The sequence below is a fragment of the Mercurialis annua genome, linkage group LG3 (genome assembly GCF_937616625.2).
Source record: "Mercurialis annua linkage group LG3, ddMerAnnu1.2, whole genome shotgun sequence".
Classification (NCBI taxonomy): Eukaryota; Viridiplantae; Streptophyta; class Magnoliopsida; order Malpighiales; family Euphorbiaceae; genus Mercurialis; species Mercurialis annua.
In genome coordinates this window covers 16,411,840-16,431,333 of record NC_065572.1, presented here as the reverse complement: position 1 = coordinate 16,431,333, position 19,494 = coordinate 16,411,840, and the positions used below count along the sequence as shown (strand labels likewise).

General features: G+C 35.0%; 1 protein-coding gene across 2 annotated transcripts; it reads right to left on the bottom strand.

The window, feature by feature from the left end:
- Positions 1-11,994: 11,994 nt before the first annotated feature.
- Positions 11,995-16,458, bottom strand: LOC126671960 (serine/threonine-protein kinase STY13-like). 2 transcript variants are annotated; one of them, XR_007639197.2, is made up of 7 exons: positions 15,895-16,458; positions 15,654-15,786; positions 15,372-15,567; positions 13,907-14,031; positions 13,636-13,794; positions 13,260-13,383; positions 12,559-12,651 (listed from the first exon to the last, which is right to left on the bottom strand). XR_007639197.2 is itself a non-coding variant. In XM_050365807.2 (6 exons), exons 1-6 carry the CDS (start codon positions 16,023-16,025, stop codon positions 12,334-12,336), a joined length of 1,062 nt encoding a protein of 353 aa, XP_050221764.1. In that variant the 5' UTR covers positions 16,026-16,457; the 3' UTR covers positions 11,995-12,333. The 2 variants fall into 2 exon arrangements, 1 of the variants encoding a protein (XP_050221764.1); XM_050365807.2 differs by lacking the exon at positions 13,260-13,383 and having other exon boundaries at positions 11,995-12,651; positions 15,895-16,457.
- Between the last annotated feature and the right edge of the window lie 3,036 nt (positions 16,459-19,494).

Below are 19,494 nucleotides of genomic sequence, written 5' to 3'. Positions count from 1 at the left end.
TGAATTCATAGGATTTAAGCATTTGAGCATGACACCGTTTTCTTTTGCTAAATTTTGAGAGCATTTTGAGCCTAATTTATTATTGCGAGTGTCATTTTATGCCGGAATTCCTAGAATTTGCTTAGTGTCCATTCGAGATTACATGGTTGAGTGATTAATGATTAGATGAATATGGCAATAGGTGTAACCAATTCTAGAGACCACTTTAAATGCCTACCTTGTACCTCTAGATAGCCAAGTTGGGCCTAGACCTTTGTTGATATAACCGTATTCACACACCAATCCCGTCTTCCATTTCCACTCTAAACACCCGAACTTGACTTGAGAACTAGTGTGAGGAGGTTGAGGTAGTAGCTTGAGGAAAAATAAAAAAAAAATTTGAACTTGAACTTATATATGCCTAGAAAGAAAGACGAGAAAGAAAATCAAAACAAAGAAAGACGAGAAAGAAAAAATATAAAAGAAAAAAAAATAGAAAGCAAGAAAAGGAAAAGAAATAAAGGCATTCAAATGTAAAAAGAGTTCAATTGTGTTAAATTTCCAAGCTAGCCCAAGTTTTTGATATTAATGTATTATCTAGTTTCAAGTCAAGTTTAGCTTAAATATCAACTTCAACCTACCCCGACCTTTGGCCAAGTTACAACCCGTAAAAGTCCATATGATAATTATTGATCACCGAGCTAAGTAGTGGAGTCTAGGACTAAAAGCAAACCTATGGGAATTCCGTGTTTTGTGTGCTTCATTTCTTTGCCTTAAACACTTGTGTGTAAGAGCGAAATCTTGTGAGATACTTAGGCTTGTGTTTAATGATTATGAGTGATTGCCATTGTGTTCATATTCTAAGATTGACCAAATGCTCGCATGTCCCTTAAGTGATAGTACTCTCGTGATTGCCGTTCGAAAATATTTGTTAAACTTTTGTTTTATCTTGAGTGCCATTTTCATATGTCTTATCTATTGCATTCTTCATTTGTTTGCATGAATCATGAGTTGTTGATATTAGAGAATTGCATTTGAACCTTTATCGATTAGGAGTACTTTTGTTGACAAGTAGTCGGTTTTTGCTTAAGTTCATTTCTTGCTTGGGGACAAGCAAAGATTTAGTGTGAGGAGGTTTGATAGGAGTATTTTACTCCTATCTTTAGTGTCGTTTCCGCATGCTTTATTAACGTTTTATCACGGTTTTATGATATTTCGTATGCCTTATTACGTGTTTTAGTATTTCAGGTACTTAGGAGCATTGCGGAAGCATTTTGGTGCAAAAGTTGGAAAAGACGACAAAAGCGATGCGCAAGCTCATTTGCAAATCTGAAAAGCTGACCCCTGGACAGTAATTGACCAATTTGGACTAGCTAGAAGCCTCAAATGAACTCGTGATCTTCATGAAAGTTAAAGTAGACGTCCTCAGCTTTCCAACAGTTCAAGAATCGACTCAATCGGACATTTCTACACCGAGTTATGAAGGTTAGAAGATCGAGATCCGGAGCAGAAAATGGCAGCTCGAATCGGGCCCCTCATTTAGCCCAAGGAGCTCTATTCGAGCTTGGGCTTGCTGGAATGGGGAAATATTATTTCAAGATGCAACAAGGCTTTATTAATTTGCTATTTTGGGCCCAACACATGTGTAAATGAATGTTTGTCTTTTTCCTTCTTTTGTAAGTACTATATAAGGAGCCTTATCTCTATTTTAGGGATAGAAGATTTCTCTAGACATTATTCTATGATTGTACTTTTAAATCTTCTCGTAATTTTAGAAATCCCTAAGTTTAGTCCTTACCTTCTTCAATAGAATTTCAAGATTTTCATATTTTCCTCCATTGTTGAATACTTAAGCTTTTTCTAATGAAGATTTATTCTCATTTTATTATTGAAGTATTATCTTATTGAATGTTATTGGCTTGAGTTTCTACAAAGGTAATTAGATCTATCTCTCAATGATTTATTATTCTATTTGCTTGATGTTTGTTGTTTCAGCCATGGTTGGCTAAAACCCCTTTGTTTGGGGGTTGAAATGAAGTTTAGAAATGTATGATTTGGGTTAGGGTTTGGGCTTATTGTTGTTGTTCTAATTGATTTCCCTAATGCTTGTTTTAGATTAGCTACCTAAAGCATGATTCTAGGTTGGTTAACACTTTGAGAGAAGGTTAATTAATTGGATAGATCAATTAGGATCCTAATTAATGACACCATGAGAGTGGGTTAGAAATTAGGAAACCTTAGAGTGGATTGTTAATCGCCAATTGGCTTGTTAATCGTGTTTAGTGCCACGAGAGTGGATTAGGCTTGGTTAGTTGGCTTGTTTGTGATTTTATAACTCCTTGAGGCTCGAGAGAGCGGGAGTTATGCTTTAGGAACGCTCGGTTCACTTGTTGAAGCCCTAGACCCGAACCATTGATTGCATGACCTAAGCGTAGTTTCGACCTCCAAACCCCTTTATTAATTGAGTTATCCGTAATTGTTTAAGCGCTTTAGTCTTCTAGAATTGTTGATTAATTGTTAATTGAAAGTTTTATTTTAGTTAATTGCTATTGTTAAATTGATACTTGAATTCAAATTCCAATTGTCTATTATGCTAAACGAATTGAATCGCAACTAAAGTTCATTCTCATCAATCGCTCTAGATTCACTCCTCGTGGGATCGATTCCGACTTCCGGATTATTACAAGTTGCGCTTTTTGCTCAACAATCCCCTATCTGTTGGGACGAAGTCGGTGAACGAAAGCTCACTGGAGCAGAGATCATCCAGATTACGTCAGAAAAAGTACCGTTGATAAAACAACGTTTGAATACTGCTTCCGGTCGACAAAAAAGCTACGCGGACCCCAAGAGGAAGGATATCGAATTTCAGATCGGAGACTACGTTTTTCTCAAAGTATCACCGATGAAGGGAGTGATTCGTTTTGGAAAGAAGGGTAAATTGGCACCGAGATATGTCGGACCTTACCAGATCGTAGAACGCATAGGCTCAGTTGCCTATAAGCTGGATTTGCCACCAGAGATGTCGCAAGTTCATCCTGTCTTCCATATTTCCATGCTCCGGAAATATGTACCAGACCCTTCTCGAATAATTCAACCACAGGTGGTGGACGTGAGCGAAGAACTGACTTACGAAGAACGACCAGTGCAAATTGTCGACAGGCAGATACGACAATTACGAACAAAGAGGATTCCAATGGTGAAAGTTCTTTGGAGAAGTCAATCCGTAGAAGAGTGCACGTGGGAGACAGAAGAGGATATGAGGCGGAAGTATCCATATCTATTTACTCAAGGTACGTGGCTAAATTTTAAATTCGAGGACGAATTTATTTTAAGGGGGGGTGAATGTAATACCCCAAAATATTTTAAGATAATTACGTCGTGCCACGTGTCAAGATTTCCGATAAATTAAATTAAGGAGAATTTAATTTAATTATATCGGGAATTTAGAATAAATTTTAATAAGTTAATTAGCGGGATTTGAGGATTTAACTTCAGAAATTAATATAAAATAAAATATAAATCCCGTGATGGAAATTATTTCGCCAAAGTCCGCGAAATAATTTATAGTATTAGTGGTAAAAGTTTCGAGTCAATCGGAGACCGTTTAAATTTTGGACGCGGATAGATTTTGGGCTAAATTGCAACATTTGAAAAGTTTCAAGGACCAAGTTGCAAATTGACCATTATATATAAGTTTCCTTTAGATGAAGGAATGATACAGAACCTTCATCAGATACATTTCATTTCTTTCGTTCGTTCTCACCGTTTTTCTCGTACGATCTCCGTTTCTCGTCCGTTTTCGACGTTTAATAACTCGAATCGATCGTATTTCGATGGACAATCACGGTAAGCAAGTCATTTCTCCATTTATTTGAGTATATTTGATGGAAAAACGATTTGAAACGATAGGTTACGGCGAAACCGTATCGCGATTACGTATTCGATTCGTTTTATACGTTTTTATCGTGTTTTTGAATAGATTAGGATGTTATATGGATGTTGGATGAGTTCGGGATCAATTTAGCACGTCGGGAGGGCTGTTTTCAGCGGCCGGGGTCGTGCCCACGAAGGTGCACGACGTGCACAACATCAGTGCACGTCGTGCAGGGGCACGACGTGCACTAGGGGGTGCACGACGTGCACCACCCCTCCTTTGAAGGGGAATGACCCTAAAAACCTAATTTGATGATTCCCCATCCCGATATCGACTCCCGGACTCCGAAAATGCGAGATTCGGACGTAAAACGAGTAAATTATGACTAGTTGTTTGGGATAAGTTAGTTTATGGATATCAATTGGTTTCATCAAGAAAACCTATATTCTCTATTGAGAATTGAATTGAGAAATATTAAGAAATGAGAAAAGAATGATTCGTTTATCGGAAAAGATTACGTTTGAAGCACGACGGCTTATGTTTTATGTCTAGTCGTGTCTCGCGTCTAGAGTCAATCTTAGAATAGGATTCTGATGTGAGTCAAATGTTTTGAAATTGTTTTAGATCCAGCGAGGCAAGAAGGAGCTGGACCAGGAGCTCGGGAAGCTTGACGTTTCTAAAGCCCCGACGTATTTTTGGATAAGCGTTTTCAGTGAGTTTATACGATTTGCTTTTGAAGTATTTATTCAAGCAACTATTTTATATTGCTTTCTATTTGAATTGCATGATTTATATATTAAATCTTTATATGAATTGCACATATGCTTGATTTGAAACCAGTATTGATCCGATGGAACGTGCTACCTATTGAGCGGCAATAGGACTGTGTGATCACCAGTTTTGATTTGATACAGCTGTGAATACGATTAAGTACATGAATTCTGAAGGTAGATGTATGATTGTGATACGAGAGTGAACTCGGTTACAGTGTAACCTGAGCCCCGTATCTAGTGGGTTAGACCCACCACTGGGATTAAGAGAATTGTCGCGACTGACGTGGTAGAGTGTGAATACTCCCGGGTCGGACTATTGGATAAGTTTTCCTCTGAGTATATACGGTTAACATATTCGAGGATTAGGGTTTCAATCGGATCCTGTTCTTGGCTGCATATGATTGATTACGATTTTATGTTTTATTTGAATACTTATTAGTAAATGTATGAACTCACTCAGTATATCCCAATATACTGACCCCTCACAGATTTCCTTTCAGGATAAAGACGCTTTGAGGCAACGGACTTCTATCCTACTTCCAGAAGTCTGTATTTTTGAGTATGTAAAGAAATAGTACTTTACTCTTAGAGCTGCAGTAGATAAGTATTTTGTCAGTCAGCTTGTATGTAAAGTTTTCTGTAAATATTATTTTAACGTTTTAAAGTTTTAAACATTTTACGCTTGCTGCGTTATATATATTGTGACTGCCAGAGGATATGTGTGCCTGACATGTGTTTCTGCATGACACGTGTTTATGTATGTCATACATGATGTTTATGTTTCGCGAAAAAATTATTTTACGATTTTAGGCTTGCTACGGGTTTCGGAGCAACCACTCCCATTCCCTAGCGCCGGTCTCGGCCCTGAGATTGGGTCGTGACACTTATGCGGAGTAGCATCACTCACGGCCTCGTAACTCGGTCGCTTGTATTCGTGATTGACGAAACCTATCAAAGGTATATTTGTTATGGAGAGGTAAGCCGGTTACTACCATACTCTTCGACTTAGCTTACATGCATTTTAACCTAGTCATTTCCCTCTAAGAAAATAGGGGTTTTTACATAAATACCAAAAAAATAGAAAATATTTATAAAAATACTAGCTAAAAATTCTCTTTATAAAAAATACAATCTTTTTGAAAATATTTACAAAAATACTATCTATTTGTATATAAATATATGATTTTGTATACATTCAATACAAAAAATTATATATAATCAGATATACACAAATACATTTTTTTTGTATATAATTCATATATAATACGAATTATATACAAAATATTTTAAAATTTAAAGACTTAACTTTTATTTTATTTTTAATAAAATATTTTTCTGTCCAGAAAATAAATTAAAATATAATTACTGAAATTTTAATAAAATGGATTTTTATACAATTAATTAATATATATTATACATTAATTTTATATATAATCCGTATATAATACGAATTATATACGTTTTTTTTTAAAAAATTCATATTTGAAAACGAATTATATACGAATTATATACGTTCTAAAGAACGGAGTAGATGGAGACGAAAACGAACTGGAAATTTAAAAACAAACTAAAATTTGAAAATGAACGAAAAAGGCAATTGATAATCAAGTATTAGGATTTGAAAATTCAAATGACAAATCATATACAATAAATCCTACATTTATACATACAACAACAAAGAAATAATAGATCTATACATACAAATCTGATTTCATAACATTTTAGATATGAGATTAAAAAATAAAATCGAACATGGCGTGAGGGAGACGAGCATCGGCGTGAGTGGCGGTGGCAGAGACGGCGTGAGCAGTGGCGGTGTGAACAGCGGCAGCGACATCAGTGTGAGCAGTGACATGAGGGGAACTAGCGGCAGCGGTTAAAGAATTGTGGTGGTGTTTGAAAGATGAAGTTTGATGATGGTGGTGGCCATTAATGGAAGGGGGTTTTACAAAAATACCGGGAAAATAGAAAATATTTATAAAAATATAACCTCAAAGTTTCTTCACAAACAATACTATATTTTTAAAAATACTAACAAAAACATAATTTTTTGTATACAAAAAGACTTAAGTAGCAATTTGCCCCCTCAACTTGTAAGCAATGGGCAATTAACACACAAATTAACTTTGTGGGCAAATTAATCATGAACTTGTATATTATGGGCAATTAGCCCCATTTTTGCAATTTGACCCTTAAACTTGTAAGTTATTTGTCCCTCAATTGGCAATTTGCCCCATCAAATTTTAAGTTAATTTTTTAAAATGGGGCTAATTGCCCATAATTAGCAAGTTCATGACTAATTTGCCCACAAAGTTAATTTATGTGTGAATTGTTCATTGCTTACAAGTTGAGGGGGCAAATTGCTACTTAAGTCTATACAAAAATATGATTTTGTATACACTCAGTATAAATTTCGTATATAAATCTAGATAATATGCATATATACTTGTATTGTATATAATCCGTATATAACACAAATTATATAGAATTATATACGTTTTATTAAATTTCCAGATTTGATAATATCAGATCTGAAATTTCAGATATGATATTTCAGATCTGATAAGGGGTGGTGCTGTGGAGGCGGGCGAGCGGCGGCGATGTGAAGAAATGGTGAGTGGCTACGACGGCGTAGAGGAGAAGCGGGCGGCGGCATGGAGGAGCAGCGGGCGGTGGTGGAGTGGAGGAGCTGACGAGCGGCAGAGCAACAAACACACGATAAAGGGCGGTAGCAAGGTCTAATAGGTGAAGGTTGTGGTGGACATTAATGGAGGAACATAAAGAAATTAGGGTTTGAAGGAAAAAAGAAATGAAGAAGATGAAGAGATGGTATTTTTATAAATATTTTTAAAAAGAAAGTATTGTTTGTAAAGAGAAAAATGAGGTGGTGTTTTTATAATTTTTTTTTAATATAGGGTTTAAATTTTCCAAAAAAATATCCAGTATAATGTTTATAGGGTAATCTACACAAATCCCTCAAAACATGTCATGTCTTTTATTTCTACCTCAGAAATTTAATTTTAACAGTAATCACTCAAAAAATTTAAAAAGTTTCCACAAATCCCCTCTACCCCAAAATAAGTCAGTTTTAACACAAAATTGGACATTTATGGCCTCTTTCTTCTTCACTGAAACATAAATAAAGAAATTGAAAAACACTCTAGTTATCCAAGACAGCGATGGTTAGATCGGCAGCGCGGCAGTCGGACAACGGTGGTAGGATCGACAGTGTTCGGCGCGGCGGTCGGACCGGAGGCGCGGCTGTCGACCGGCGGCACGATGGTCTCCGCAAAGTGCATCCCTGCATTTTTCTATCATCTCATTCAATTAATTAATTTTTTTCTGATCTATTTTAATGGTCGCCGCTTCTTATCGGTACTGTGGCAGCTCCTCCGTTAATTGCTTTAGGATTGCAAACTAAGCATAGCAGGTCATCAGCTTCGACGGAGCGACGTCTGGACTTAGTGGTTGGGTCTTCTCTGCGTTCTCTAGTGTATAAATGAAGTTGATTCTTTTGCTTATAGAGCTATCATCGACAATGTTGTTTTGGCACAAACTAGAGACCAACTCTAAATAGCATTCTCTGTCAATTTTGGACTTTCACTTGTTTTTATTTTTCTTCATGCTTCCATCATTCTTCAATAGCAGAAAAATTGCTGTTATAGGCCTACAACAAGAACTATGATGACTATGGCCACAATTGATTTCATTCTTATGGTGAAATGAAATAAATTAACTAATTTGTGCCAAAATTTCAAGGTTTGAATTCAAGAAAGACCAAAGTTAATGGAATCAGGTTCATGACTTTACCATTTTATAAATCAATTTAAATAATTAAACTAATATAACTGTTTTTATTATTCCCTCTACTCTAAAAGACATCTTAAGAGTTTGTATTACTTGAAATTTACTTAATAGTTTTATTAAAAAAACACTTTTGAACGGTTGTGATATCGAACAATTTAAAATTAATTTCAAGTTCATATTAGGTCGATAACAAGTTAAAACAACTAATTTTTAAACAAAAAATAAAATAAACAAACCTCATAAAAATAGTATTTAATATGAACAAAGAACTACGTATTTTTTCTCCAATTCTTTTATTCAAAAAATACTACTGAAAGTTTATGAGACAATAAAATACAAAGGTGACAATGAGTCGATTTATGGTTATATAAACATATGGTAAATTAATAAAATGTATATCTAAAATTTAAAGTTGATAGTGCGTGGATTCATGATTGCATAAACACAAGGAATTCATGATTGCATAAACACAAGATAAACTTATAAATATATATTTAAAATCTAAAGTTTGAGTTTACATTGAGTTGATATCGAATTTACGTTGAGATTACACTTAATTTTATATTAAGTTTACATCGACCACAGCGGAAAACTTAGATAGTTCAGTTGATATAGGTTCACGTCAGGTTGATATATGGTTTTATAGACTATCAAATACATTTCACTTAAGAGAAATATTCAATTTGTATATTACACTAAATCTCATAATTTTATTTATATAAAATGTCAGTTAAGATTGTAAAGAGCAGTAAGATAATTTTTATAAAAAAAATGAATTAAGATAGTCCAGTTGATATAGGTTCACAGGTTAAAATCAGGTTGATTTTCGGTTTTATAGACTGTCTACATTTTAGTTAATAGAGATATTCAATTTGTATATTACACTAAATCTCAAAATTCTCTCTATATAAAATTCAATTAAGATTGTAAAGAACAGTAAAATAAATTTTATTAAAAACTGAATTAAGGTAATTCAGTTTATATAGGTTCATATCAGGTTCACATCAGGTTGATTTTTGGTTTTATAAACTATTAAATACATTTCATTTAAAATAGATATTCAATTTGTATATTACACTAAATCTCAAAATTTTCTCTATATAAAATTCAATTAAGATTATAAAGAACAGTAAAACAAATTTTATTAAAAACTGAATTAAGGTAATTCAGTTTATATAGGTTCATATCAAGTTCACATCAGGTTGATTTCGGTTTTATAAACTGTTAAATACATTTCATTTAAAATAGATATTCAATTTGTATATACACTAAATCTCAAAATTCTCTCTATATAAAATGTTATTTAACATTGTAAAGAGCAGTAAGACAAATTTTATTAAAAATTGAATTAAAATAGTTCAGTTAATATAGGTTCACATCGGGTTCATATCAGGTTAATTTTTGATTTTGTAGACTGTCAAATACATATCAGTTAAAATAGATATTCAACTTTTCTGTATTAATAAATTTTATATTTTCAACATGCAATCTCCGGCAATGTCCACATACACCAACACACGAATTAATTTGGATACTCATTACAAACATTAAATTTTAAATGCTATCTCATGCTTTCAATTTTCTGGATTAGCTTCCTGACTACTGAAGCTATAAAACATATAATAAGACCCGCAAGCTTTTTTGGAATGACATTATATTTGTTCATAGCAGTGTGTGAATATTCCTCATATCCATATCTATATATGTTATTTAGCTGTGCATAATTTAGCCAATATTATTTCTGAATGTGAAAGCTCATAGCTGCAATCCGCTAAGTAACTCATTTCCATCACGCTTTGGTTTCATCATCTGCTCGCACATCTTAGTGCAGAAAAGAATGGTTCTTGGATTTCAAAATCCAATCTGATATCCAGATATCTTCTTGTTCAAATTCACAAACCAAAATCAATCTCAAGCAACCAGATGACTTTCTAAACCAATTAAGATTAAGGAGAGCGTACTTCTACACCAATTTCAACATCTTCTTGGACACTTCAATATTTTGAGAATTTCAGTACCACTCTTGTTCTTAATCTTCAATCCATAAAATTTGAATTTGAAACCTCTCTATCTGATTCAAATTCCAGTTCCACTTTGTCCAACCCGATTCATGAATATAACCACAATACCCATCTCACCATTTTCACGGATTATTTCAAAAAAAGAAAAAACAGAAAAAATTAAAAAACTACTGATCTAGCGATCTGGATCCAGCGAGGGGAGAGTAACACCGTATCCGACGGTCGAAAGCAATAATAGGAAGAATCGAGGGAGAGAGCAACACCGAAGATTTGACAATCGATAGCAACAATATAAAGCAGCGATAGAGGAAGCAGCACCGGCGATCCAGCTACCGACCACCAAAGGTCCAGTATTTCGGCTACGATGCCAAAAGTCCGGCCACCGGCCATCTGATTGTAACAAATCGGCCATAGATAAACTGACCCAATATATTTTCTCTAAATCTAAAGCAGCTATGGGTTTGGTTGTTGGAGAAGATAAAGAAAGGGTAAAATAAGACTAAAATTATAATGAGGTATAGATGCAAACTGATTTTAAAAAAAGAGAGATTTTTGCATAAAAATATTTCCTGAGTCACTAACATAAACTTTTCATATTTTGGGTTATTTGGTGTAATTTTCTCATGTTTATACTTGAGATATATCAATATAAGGTCCAATGCCCATTTTCAAAATCCAGTTTCAAAATTAGTTTTTCCAAAACAAAATCTACATTTTCAAAAACAAAAACCAAATTCCCAGTATAATGTTTATTTTTTTTGTGTGTTTTTGGTATTTTTAGATAGGTTTATTTTAAGTGTATTTTTTTGATATCTTTACTAACGTTTTTTTTTTTCAAGTTTTCAAAAAAATTTAATTTCTTATTAATATTTTTACAATTTTTTTTCCAAATAGTTTTTAGAAAATCGATATGCTTAACCAGCGAAGAACAAATAGAATTTGCTACAAAAGTTAGGGCTAAAAGTTTTCCTATGTCATTTTACAAAAGACTAAATTTTATTATTTGAATAATAAAAGAGTCATTATTCTTTAAGAAAGAGTCATTATTAGGTGAATGAATTTTATCAATTTGTGTTGTTTCTTTAATTATTTTCATGTGCAATAAGGCTCCACTTTGAAGCTTTATAGCCTAACTTATTTATTTATGAGAGAATAATTAATCAACTTATGTTTTAAAATCAATTGTTTTTTGGTGAAATTTCATTGCATTTAAATAAAATATTTCAAACTAAAGATAATATTAATTATATGTAAAAATTAGGTATGTAGTTTGTCATTCATATATAGATGGTTTGACATCTATTTTTTTTTTAAAATAAAATAAGTGATCTAATCTACAAGTTCCAAAAATTATTTTGATATGAATAATTGATTAAAAAATTCAATTTAAATTTATTTCTTTTAATTGCAATATTTTGCATCCTTTTAAAACAATGAAATTCGATCTAATTTGATTTTTTATAGATTAACAATATATATACTTTAAAATTTAATGTCAATGTTATTATAAATTGAAAATGGTTAAATCTGAAGCGAGGGCTGGAAACTAAGTCTAACTATATAAGAAGGTAAAGCACAAATTACATGTACATCAACAAGAGCAACAAAATGGATTTGGTTTGATGAACCTTATTCTATAACATTTAATGATGACAACAAAACCCAATTCCACTTGTAATTTGCTCACAGATATTCATATGAACTAGTAGTGGAAATGGAGACATCAGATGCTCTTTAGTAGCTTTTCTATAGCAACTGAACTAACTACATTGACATTTTCTTGTCAACTTGTATTTTCCTAATTTTCTTCAGACTACTGTTTATTAAACCGCTGACTAAAATACCTCCGTGCACGCTTTGTGTCGTTGGAGGGATCCGATCAATAACACTGGTTAAAGCAGAAAAAGAAACCTCTTGGTTTGTTGTCTTCCATCTCGGACTTGGGGGTTTCCTCCGAGTCATCTCTTACAGCCATTAAAGAACTCGTTCCAGGAGACTCCGGTGGGAATACAGAATTCTCAGAGGTGAATATCCGGGCAGGGATGACAGGCTCTGGTGGACAAACTGTAGAAAGATAGCGCAGGAGCATCTGTATGATCTCGGTGAAATTCGGTCGACCATTTGGATCCTCTTTCCAACATGAGGTCACAATCATTGCCAATTCTTCTGGGAGATCGTCTGCAGTCGGTCTCACATTCTGGAAAAAGCAAGAAAATAATACTCAGGTACATAATTGATATTTGAGATTTTTAAAGACTAAGAACAGAACACTCTATCAAATAATCAATTTACCCAAAAGCTCAAGCTATTAGGTGAGACTCCAATGATTATATGATCTCTAACACGCCCTTACATGCGAATGTCCTTTGAGCTTGAAGCGTGAACCAGTACAAGCCCACTTTTACTTTGTACATTTAATTAACCAAATGGGATTGCTAAGGATTAAACATTAGACCTTTCGATCAAAGAGGCTCTCATACCATATCAAATAATCAATTCACCAAATAGCTCAAACTGTTCGGTGGAGCCCCAACAATAGTTTTATCTCTAACACACTCCTCTCATTTCATATGAAACCACGAAGCAAACCCCTGCCATATATGCTAATCTTTCAATTGAATCATATGGATGTCAAGCTGGTTCTTTTTCATGTTTGAATATAAAGCCTCAAAGACATATTCCATGTGCTAAAATGCAAATAACTGAAAAAATCAATGGTTGTTTGTTGCTGTACTTTTTTAAAACACAATCGGAATTGACATTTAACTGCTAAGTTGGGGAGACATTACAAGGCAATGGATTTACATTTTGACGCAGCGGATGCTCAACACGAGTAAGACCTACTTTGTGGGGTACCGCATGATGTTCTTCCCATCCAGAACTCTAGTCTGCCTGGCCAGTCAACAAGCCCTATCTTCTTAAGTTCTTACTGCACTTGCACCAAGTCTTTCATTCCATGAGAACATAGAACTCTTAGTTTGTAAATTAATAACCTCATTGTTCAAAGATACCCTAAAGTCGTAATATCAAAGTTCCGATCCACTGACAAGCGAATTCTCATGTAATCTGAATTCTTAAAACGGCATTACCATTGACTAGACATAACAGCTATAAATTAATTTACACTTTGTGCTAAACATTTCAGGAATAAATGGTGAATGGAAAATAGATCACTGCTCACCTTAAAAGCAGCTGCATATGCTGCCTGTAAATTTGACATGCCTTCAAATGGCAATTTATTGTGAATGAGCTCCCACAAGACAATTGCAAAGCTGTAAGCGTCCACCTTGTGGTTGTAATGTTTTTTCTCACCATGCCTTAGTGTAACAGTGCTGTAAAGCTGTCATGGGGGTACAAGGGTTGATGACAAGTATAGTCAAAAATTGAATAAAATCAGAGCCAAAATAGGAAAAAGATCAAATCTGAAGTATCATAGTAATCAAATACAATACCTCTGGAGCCATCCAACGATATGTCCCTGTTTCAGCAGTCATCATCTCTGTTAATGATTCTTCTCTGGCTAGACCAAAATCCGCAAGTTTAACTGTTCTATGGTCTGCCGTCAAAATCAAGTTCTCTGTAAAAGGGACATGAGATTCGATTTGTAAGGAATCAGGATCATGCTAATTGATCGACTCCAACAAGAAAAACCGTATATCCATATCATTGTTTAGCTGCCTAAGAGTTTGTAGCCTACAAAGTTGCTGAAATGCTTAGCTCAAATATCTAAGCCCTCGAAAAAGAACATACATACTGAAAAAGAGACTCGGTACAAGAGGTATAACCGGTAATAATTTGATAATCTGTCGTAACTATATAAATTAATCAAGTAAAAATGACTAAACCTGTAAGTGATGAGAGGAAATCATGTAAAATTTGAGTGTATCAAATAATACTTAATCTCAACTAACACTTGATCCCACGGTTGTTGAGGTTGGCTTTAATGATCAAATACCTGGAATTTCCCTGGTTCACCCTTATATTTAGTAAGACTTAATATCCGATAGTCAACATCTGTCTAAATTAAATGCTTCTCTATAAGAGTATTGAACTCGCTTTTTTCTTTACTCTCATTCTCTACGGTGATGCTTTAAATGTTCCCATTAAGGCTCTCTCTATTTGTTAGCTCTGTAGGTAAGCCTTCATCAAATAATCACCCGACATCTCAAGAAAAGATGTCTAGGAATACCCATCCTAGAACCCCACCCATCATATACTTCCGATGAATCTAATTCTAGTACAGAGTTGAAACCTTCCACCTAAGCTGATCAAGCATGGAACTTTCAAAGAAATGACACAAAACCTCATGCACTGTATTAATACTTTACTCAAAATAATACTCCAAACTTCATCTAGCGGATAAAATATCAACATATGAGCGGAAGGTACACAACCATATTTATCTAAGTTGCTCTTGTTTTCTTGTAATTTATAAATAGTGGGAAAAATCTATTACTGAAAAATCGATCAAGTTTTCTCTCTTCATTAATCATAAAGGAACAAATCATAGCATAAACAACTTAGAAGGGGATGGCCAAAATGTTCACTCGTAAACTACTAAGAGAAAAAAAATTGTGTAAAACATAAACTAATCCTTGAAAGACATTTGGTTGGATCTAAGAAGCTGGGACAAAAGTAGAGAGTAGAAGAGCATATGAATTAACTTTATTATAAATATCACAGAAGTAATTAAATGAAGTAGAATATGACAAAAAGTAAATACACCAATTCCTCTATTCCGTCAGTCCAATGTTGGCGGTGAAGGTACTTCAAAGTGCATCTAAGACCAATGTCCACCAAATTGTAGTTGGATAACTAAGTTGGTTATACAAAATATAATAAGCACTTATTCTAACTAAAATACTAACTTTAGAAGAAAACAAATCCACTGAGCATGATCTGTAACTTTTACCCTACCAGGTTTTAGGTCGCGATGAATGATCCCATGGGAGTGCAAGCATTCCATTGCACGAGCAATATCGAGTGCAAACCCAATCGCAACATGCAATTCGAGGCATCTTGGCCGCATGTTCAGCAAATATTTACGCAATGTGCCACCTAATAGAAGCTCAGTTACAATCACCATGACAGGTTCCTTGCAAGCACCAATAAACTGGTACAAAAACAGTAGCAACAGTTACTATGTATGCAATCACTTCAATAGCGTAAAGTAAAAAAGTGTATTCAAAGAAAAACAACCTTGACTAGATTTTTGTGTTGAACTCGAGATAACATTGCAACTTCTCGTGCAAATCGTGCTTCTCTCTTGGCAATCTCTTCTGGAGTTTCTCCTCTATGAACAATTTTGATAGCAACAATTTGATTCCTATACCTTTAAAACAACAAAAACCTATAAATTACCATATAAGATAGATAAAATCCACAATTCATCAGACAAGCAAAATTATGTATTGAGCAACAAAAACAAAGTTTGACTTACTTTCCTTCATAAACTTTGGCATGAGCACCCTCTCCAATCTTTGGACCAACAAAGAGAAGTTTAGGATCAATCAACCATTTAGCATCCAAATTAAAGTCTCCACAATAAAACCCATTATCAGTAGATCCCATTTCTAAATATCACCAACTCAAGAAAACTTTACCATCTACAATCAAACCCTTTTCCAAACTAAATCAAAACAAAACTCAGCTAAGCTCAGCTCAGTAAAGGGTAAAGATAAAGAAATGAAAACATGATTAACAACTAAAATTTAAACCATTTCAGATTCAGAAAAAGATTTAACATTGGCCACATCATTTAAAGAAAGTGACTGAAAGAGCAGCAAATAAAGTAAAAGAATGCAAGAATTTTCAAAGAACAAAAAACCCAACAAACCTCTGTTTAATATATGAATCAAAAAGAAGCTAAAATAGAAAGAGACAGATAAAGAATTTATATAAAAAGTGAGTTTTGAAGCTCTATTACGCGTAATGGAAGAAAAGCTGTGTTTTTTTTGGTTTAATGTGTTTGATCTGCTGAGAGATAGATGGATAGATAGAGATAGATAAAGAAGCCGCGGCAGGATTCAAGTCACTGTCAACACAACGAACAAAGGATCAAATCACCCCCTCAACTTGGCACGAAATATCAAATGAGTCATTTTGGCCGGTTTTGGTACAAACTAACCCAAAAGTTGCGTTTTTGTCTCAAAAACCCCCCTCTGCCAGAAATTGTTCAATACGCGCTGATAAAAGCGAGTCCTTGGTTTTCGTGCGATTTTGAGCGGGAAATTAATGACACGTGGACGGCTGATCTGCACTAACCATAACGACTCTAAAAATTAACATCTAATCAAAAAAAAACCTGACCTTTCTTCGATCAAAGCTTCCATTTTTCTGTTTCTCTTAGTTTTCTCTCACCTAGGGCAAAATTAGGTACTTTCAATTCGTTCATAGCAAACAAAATTCCTCTTAACTTCACATTCCCAAAGTGAAACCCATCACGCTAGAAGAAACCCACAGAAGAATCGTTGCAAACGTCGCTGATTTGAAGGGAGTGAACTCGTCCTCTGTGAACTGCGAAAATCAGCAATCACTGCCAGGTATTGGGTTTTACTCACAATTTATTTTGTAAAAGCTATTTTGTTCGTTGGTTTATGAGGGTTGGTGTGTCTGCATTGTATGTTATTGATTATTATGTTGTGCTATTCATTTTTTGTAACCTAGGGTTGCTGTGTTTGCATTTAATTCAGTTGTATTTTAATTTTAAATGTGTGCAGAATGGAGGACAAGTTGGCTATCAAAGTGTTATTGAAAATTAAGCATGGAGGGGTGTTCCTCTTTAATCCTGATTTTAGATATGCTGGGGGAAGGTATTTCAGGCAAGTTATTTCTGACCTTCATCAACTTAACTTCTGTAGGCTGCAACATATTGTAAAGGGGTTGGGGTATGCACAGACACCTAAGATATTCTGGTTACCTAATGGGGGTCTTGTGAATAAAGATTTGAGGTTTTTATATAATGATGATTTCAGGGAGGTACTTTTAGATGAGGGTAGGGACACAAGGGTAGCTAATCTAAACATTTTTCTTGATCATGAAGTAGATGAGCCAAAGATCCTAGGTCAAACTGATGTGTTGTTGCTGAAATGGAAATCTGATATGGATGACAGTGATGAGTTAGATGTATTTGGGGGATCAAATAGGGAGACTGAAGTTGGGGGAACAAGTAGGGAGGCTGAAGTTGGGGGAACAAGTAGGGAGGCTGAAGTTGAGCCAGATAACCCAGAGAATTTATTAATGAAAAAAAAATTAGCTGAAATGTGGGATGAAATTGTGGCAAGGACAGGAATTGAAGAAGATGGAAGAGTTGAAGTGGGAATAGAGGTTGACAGTCAGGATCAGAGGGTTGTAGAAGAGGGGCCAGAGGTTGAGAGTCAGGTTTATGTGGAACAAGATGTTCATATCAATGCTGAAGAGGGGCCAGATGTTAATCCAGTGCATGGCAATGTAGAAGGGGCAGAAAATGCTCACTTGTTTGATACAGACTGGCTAAGTGGCTTTGATGCAGAAGTAGTGAATGAACCTGGTGTTGACCACACTGCCAACAATAGGTCTTCTAGTGTAAACATGAGTGACCATAATAAGGCTTCTACTGAAAGAAGGCAGGCAAAGGGTAAAAGGAAGCAGACTCCTAAGACAAAAAGTAGGGGTAAGGCCTCTGTTACTGAGAAGGGGAAGAGAAGGGTGTGTAAGTGGGCCAGTCTATGTGTGAGGAGAGAAATAAATGAGCATGTTGATGATGTGGAGGAGGATAGCAGTGGTGATGAGAGGGGCTTAGATTATACTAATGAAGCTGATTACTGCTCTGATGTAGATGATGAGGAATTGTTAAATGCTAGAAGCAAAATGAGGGATAATTATATGAGAAAAATGGATAGAATAGCAAGAGCTCAAAGAGAGGCAGAATTGGGAGATATACAAGGGGAGCCAGTGTTGGTAGGTGAAGATGTTCAAGAGACAAGAGTTCCCAGTGCTACAGTAAGGGTGGTTTATGACCCTCAAACCAATAGTCCTGCATTTGTAGTAGGAATGGTATTTGAAAATGCTGCTCAGTTTAGAGAAGCTTTAAACAAATATGCTGTCAATAGGGGTGTTGAGCTGACAATGCTGAAAAATGAACCATCCAGAGTGAGGGCAACTTGTAAGAAGGAGGGTTGTGATTGGACAATATTAGCTAGCAAGCAAACTAGCACTGGTGATTTCAAGGTTAAAACCTATGATCATCACCATAAGTGCTACAGAGAGTTTAAAATTAGACAAGCAACTCAGAAGTTTTTGGTGGACTATTTCAGAGATAGAATCACTAATTTTTCTCACCTCAAAGCAAAAGAGTTGAAAGCTAGGGCTAAGAAGGAGCTAAAATTGGATGTCACTGATATTAAGTGCAAAAGGGTGAAAGCTGATCTGTTGGCAGAGTTACAAGGGGACTACTTGGAGGAATATGGTCTGTTGTGGGACTACAGAGAGGAGCTACTGGAAACTAATCCTGGAAGCACAGTTGATATATTGGCTGATAGGACCAATCCTGCTGAGTTTGGTGCCATGTACATTTGCTTTGCTGCTTTGAAGCAAGGATGGAAGGCTGGGTGTAGGCCTGTTATAGGGCTGGATGGTTGTTTTCTAAAAACAATTTGCAAAGGTGAGTTGCTGACAGCCATTGGAAGGGATGCCAATAATCAGAGATATCCAATTGCCTGGGCAGTTGTGAGAACAGAATCCAAAGCTACTTGGAGGTGGTTTTTAAAACACTTGAAGCAGGACCTTGACTTGGGAGATGGAACCAAATTAACCTTGATAACTGATATGCAAAAAGTAAGTTTTGTGAATATTTAGTAGATGTAAATTTTATTACACTTGTTTAGTGACTGACAACATGACTTTTATGGTACTTTCAGGGCCTCCTTCCAGCCATCAAGGAGGAATTTCCTGAAGCAGAACATAGATGGTGTGCACAACATATCTTCATGAGGTGGCAAAAAAGATGGAGTGGGGGTGATTTCAGGAAGCAGTTTTGGATGTGTGCAAGAAGCACATTTGA

Excerpts from the sequence above, each read along its gene's own strand:
- LOC126671960 (XM_050365807.2), bottom strand. The coding sequence starts at position 16,025 with ATGGGATCTACTGATAATGGGTTTTATTGTGGAGACTTTAATTTGGAT. Across the intron at positions 13,795-13,906 it reads ATCGTTGGATGGCTCCAGAG|CTTTACAGCACTGTTACACT; the intron begins GTATTGTATTTG and ends CCCCCATGACAG. Across the intron at positions 12,652-13,635 it reads CATATGCAGCTGCTTTTAAG|AATGTGAGACCGACTGCAGA; the intron begins GTGAGCAGTGAT and ends TGCTTTTTCCAG.